Genomic DNA, 3,206 nt, shown 5'->3' with positions numbered 1-3,206 from the left:
AAATTGATTTATAAAAAAAAAAAAAAAAATGCTGAATGGACAGACGATAAAATGCGAAAAATCCCGAACATTTTACACACCTGAATAAAGTTGATATACTATTGATGAGATTGCGTCAAATATACCTGAACAGAACAGACCATAATAATATATTTCTAATTGAATACACATATAATATACATAGAAAACATTCAGCCAAGCAATGGAAAGGAACGAAATGATTTCATATTCTAAGCTATTGCAAATAAAAAATATAAAAAAAAATAAAACTTCATTCATTCATAAAATTACTAAGTTAAATATTTTCAAAGATTAAATTAAAATTTTTCAATTTATTTATTACATACAATAATTATTACATATACAAATCTAATAATAATCAAATTTCTATACTTCAACATTTTCGATTAGAAGGAATTTATTTTAAGGCATTCATAATAGTAGGATAGAATAACAATTAATTATAATGTGTATACTTATATAACTAAAAATTGCATGATAAAAAAAATAATAGATAAAAGAAATCATAATATTTTTATTTCTAGTAAAAAATGAGTTTTATATTGTTGAAAAATGCTTATCATTTATAACTATATGATATTAAAATTATCAGTAATAGAGATAAAATGAGATTAAAAATGATTAAAGTTATATGTCACATTCTGTATATAATCAATTTTTATAACGAAATACGATAAAATGAAAAAAACGGAATGACAAATCGAAAATATAATTATATCAAATAATTATATCAAAATAAATGATTATCATTTCAAAAAGCTGGGCAAGAAAACGTCAGGCAAATTATAAAATAACAAGAAATGGAAAAATGCTTATATCTTAAAAATTAGGATTTTCTTGGATATGACAATATGGGGGAAAAAAAAAACCTGCATTCAACTCACGATTAGAGGAAATATCCAGACCTGCTTGAGTTTGGTTAACTTCAGCTGCCTTGATAGCATCATCCAGTCTTTGATTAAACCATTCTTTGTATTCCCTATATTTAGCTTCCCCAAGTTGTTTTATACGTGGATCTGTTTACGTTTGTCCATTTTTTTATGCCTCTAATCTTTTTTGCCTCACGTTTCCATGTATTTAATATATTCTTATTAATTTTTATACTTACCGAATTCTATTTTTTCTGGGAAAATGTTTTTAACAACCATAAGAGATTCGCGAATATTTTTCCATTTTTGTTCATTAGGAAATATATCATCTAACCAGCTCATGTCTGGCATAACTTCCTTCCATTGTTCATATTTCTTTAATAAAAAATATTTATATACTTAATATATATTTATATAGATAAGTAAATTATTAAAATATTTACTTATCTGATATTGTTTTAAATACCTTTTGCAAAGTTACTCCACTACCAACTGCTCCACCCAATAAAAGATATCGAACTTTCAGTGCTCCTTTTAAAATTCTTCCAATAAACATTGCATATGCACGATTGGGATTTCCAAAATAACGTATATGTGGTGATGCTAATAATGGTCGACAAGTTTTATTCATTCTACCCGATGTTAAATTTTTTGTATTAAATAGAGGTACAGGATATCGTGATGTCTTTGAAATCAGCACAATCCTGTCTCTGTAGAAAAAAATATTTAATAATTAATATTCATAATTTATTTAACTTTATTCTTTTTATTATTATTCGGATTTTTAAAAACATCCGAAAAGAAAAAAAAATTGAATAGAAGTTAAATAAAATATTTTATTAAAAAATAAAATAGCGAATAAAAAAAATTATAACATATTCTATTTTTTTAATTAGATTTTAAATTAAATGTTAAAACATAACCTAAAAGTTACAAAACGTATCGTTTAAATATATATAAAATTTAATGCAAATTTATTTTAAATTGCAACAATTTTAATTTCTTAAAAAATTAAAATTTTTTTTTTTAAAAATTCAACAGTCTTACCCTATTTTGCCGCAAAGAATTTGTTTCATTTTGTATGATACTCAGTACGAACAGTACGTTAAGAAAAACAATTACTAAAATATATATATTTTTTAAGATATATGTATATCATATATCAAATTTATGTTGTAAAAATTCTAAAATTCAGAAAAAAGAAATGATGCTGTTAATAATACATGCTTTTGTATACTTCAATCTATTCTAATAATGTATGCAGACATTACAAAAAGGGAGACACTGTTTTGGCAAAGCACATGCGTGAAAATATATATGTGCGTTAACTCTTTTTCTTTTACCAATAGTATAGATTTAGTTACAAAATTCTACCAATCAAATAATCGAAACAACAATAAAAGATGCAAAATAATTAAAAACAATTAAAACAATTAAAATAGTTAAGTTTTTATATATATATATATTATATGAAAATTGTAAGTTACATTTCTGATACACGTTAAAAAGATTTTTTGTCCTCATTAGAATAAAATTTATCTACATGCACAAAAGTCACGGACATGAATGTCTTGGATTCGAGCCCGCGCTTTTTTGGGATTTAAATTTAGAATTTAAAATTGACCAATAGGATAGATTATTTTCTCTTAAAATTCTTTTTAAATGTCATAAAAAATGATTAAATTTATATAAATTATATTAAATAGCAATATCTTCATTTGAAATTTATTTAAGTTTTAATGAGCAATAATTTAATATGAGGTTATGTAATTTTTGTTATTTTGAAAATGTTAAATTATAAAATATTAGCAAACTGACCATTATATTAGCAAAGAATTTTATTAACTTTTTGTTAACTTTTTGTCACTATTTTTAATTATGCATTATAATTTTAAAATATCCTATGCAAAATATATAATAATATAAAAATTCTATTTTCCATTTGTATATAATTTTAAGGAATATTAATTTTTGTAAAACAAGTTTACAGGTTTATTTGTGAAATATAAATGATAAGAAATAATTCTTTAATAATTTTATTTTTCCTTTGCAATCCTTATATTACAAAACATACTTTTCCAGACACATTGAAAATATGCTCTATTTACAATCGGATTGTTGCCTAGTTTTGCTTTGTGCTAACCATTATGTTGTCGCTGTTGTTTTTCAGGTTCTTCGTCTTTACAGGAATAATATTAATATATCTATTCGCATAGGCTCTTGTATGATAATATGATTATGGCAGTACATTTACATTAAATTCTATATCATTATTTTTTTCCTTTTAATCATTTCTGTTATACATTTAATTTTTCA

The 3,206-nt window shown here is 22.8% G+C and overlaps 1 protein-coding gene across 6 annotated transcripts in view; it reads right to left on the bottom strand.

The window, feature by feature from the left end:
• The window catches only part of LOC102674410 (dynamin-like 120 kDa protein, mitochondrial), a 9,195-nt gene extending 7,000 nt beyond the window's left edge, over positions 1 to 2,195 (bottom strand). Inside the window, exons 1-5 of one of the 6 annotated variants that reach the window (XM_031514003.1) lie at positions 1,938 to 2,195; positions 1,357 to 1,600; positions 1,130 to 1,265; positions 906 to 1,037; positions 81 to 125 (exon numbers count right to left, since the gene is read on the bottom strand). In XM_031514003.1, the coding sequence (XP_031369863.1) occupies positions 81 to 125; positions 906 to 1,037; positions 1,130 to 1,265; positions 1,357 to 1,600; positions 1,938 to 1,966 (586 nt within the window). In that variant the 5' untranslated portion in view covers positions 1,967 to 2,195. The remainder of the gene's footprint in view (positions 1 to 80; positions 126 to 905; positions 1,038 to 1,129; positions 1,266 to 1,356; positions 1,601 to 1,937) is intronic. The other 5 variants (XM_006623167.2, XM_006623168.2, XM_006623169.2 and 2 more) reach the window with 5 other exon arrangements.
• Positions 2,196 to 3,206: the final 1,011 nt, after the last annotated feature.

Source organism: Apis dorsata, unplaced genomic scaffold (genome assembly GCF_000469605.1).
Source record: "Apis dorsata unplaced genomic scaffold, Apis dorsata 1.3 scaffold_820, whole genome shotgun sequence".
NCBI lineage: Eukaryota > Metazoa > Arthropoda > Insecta > Hymenoptera > Apidae > Apis > Apis dorsata.
This window is presented reverse-complemented; position numbering and strand designations above follow the sequence as displayed.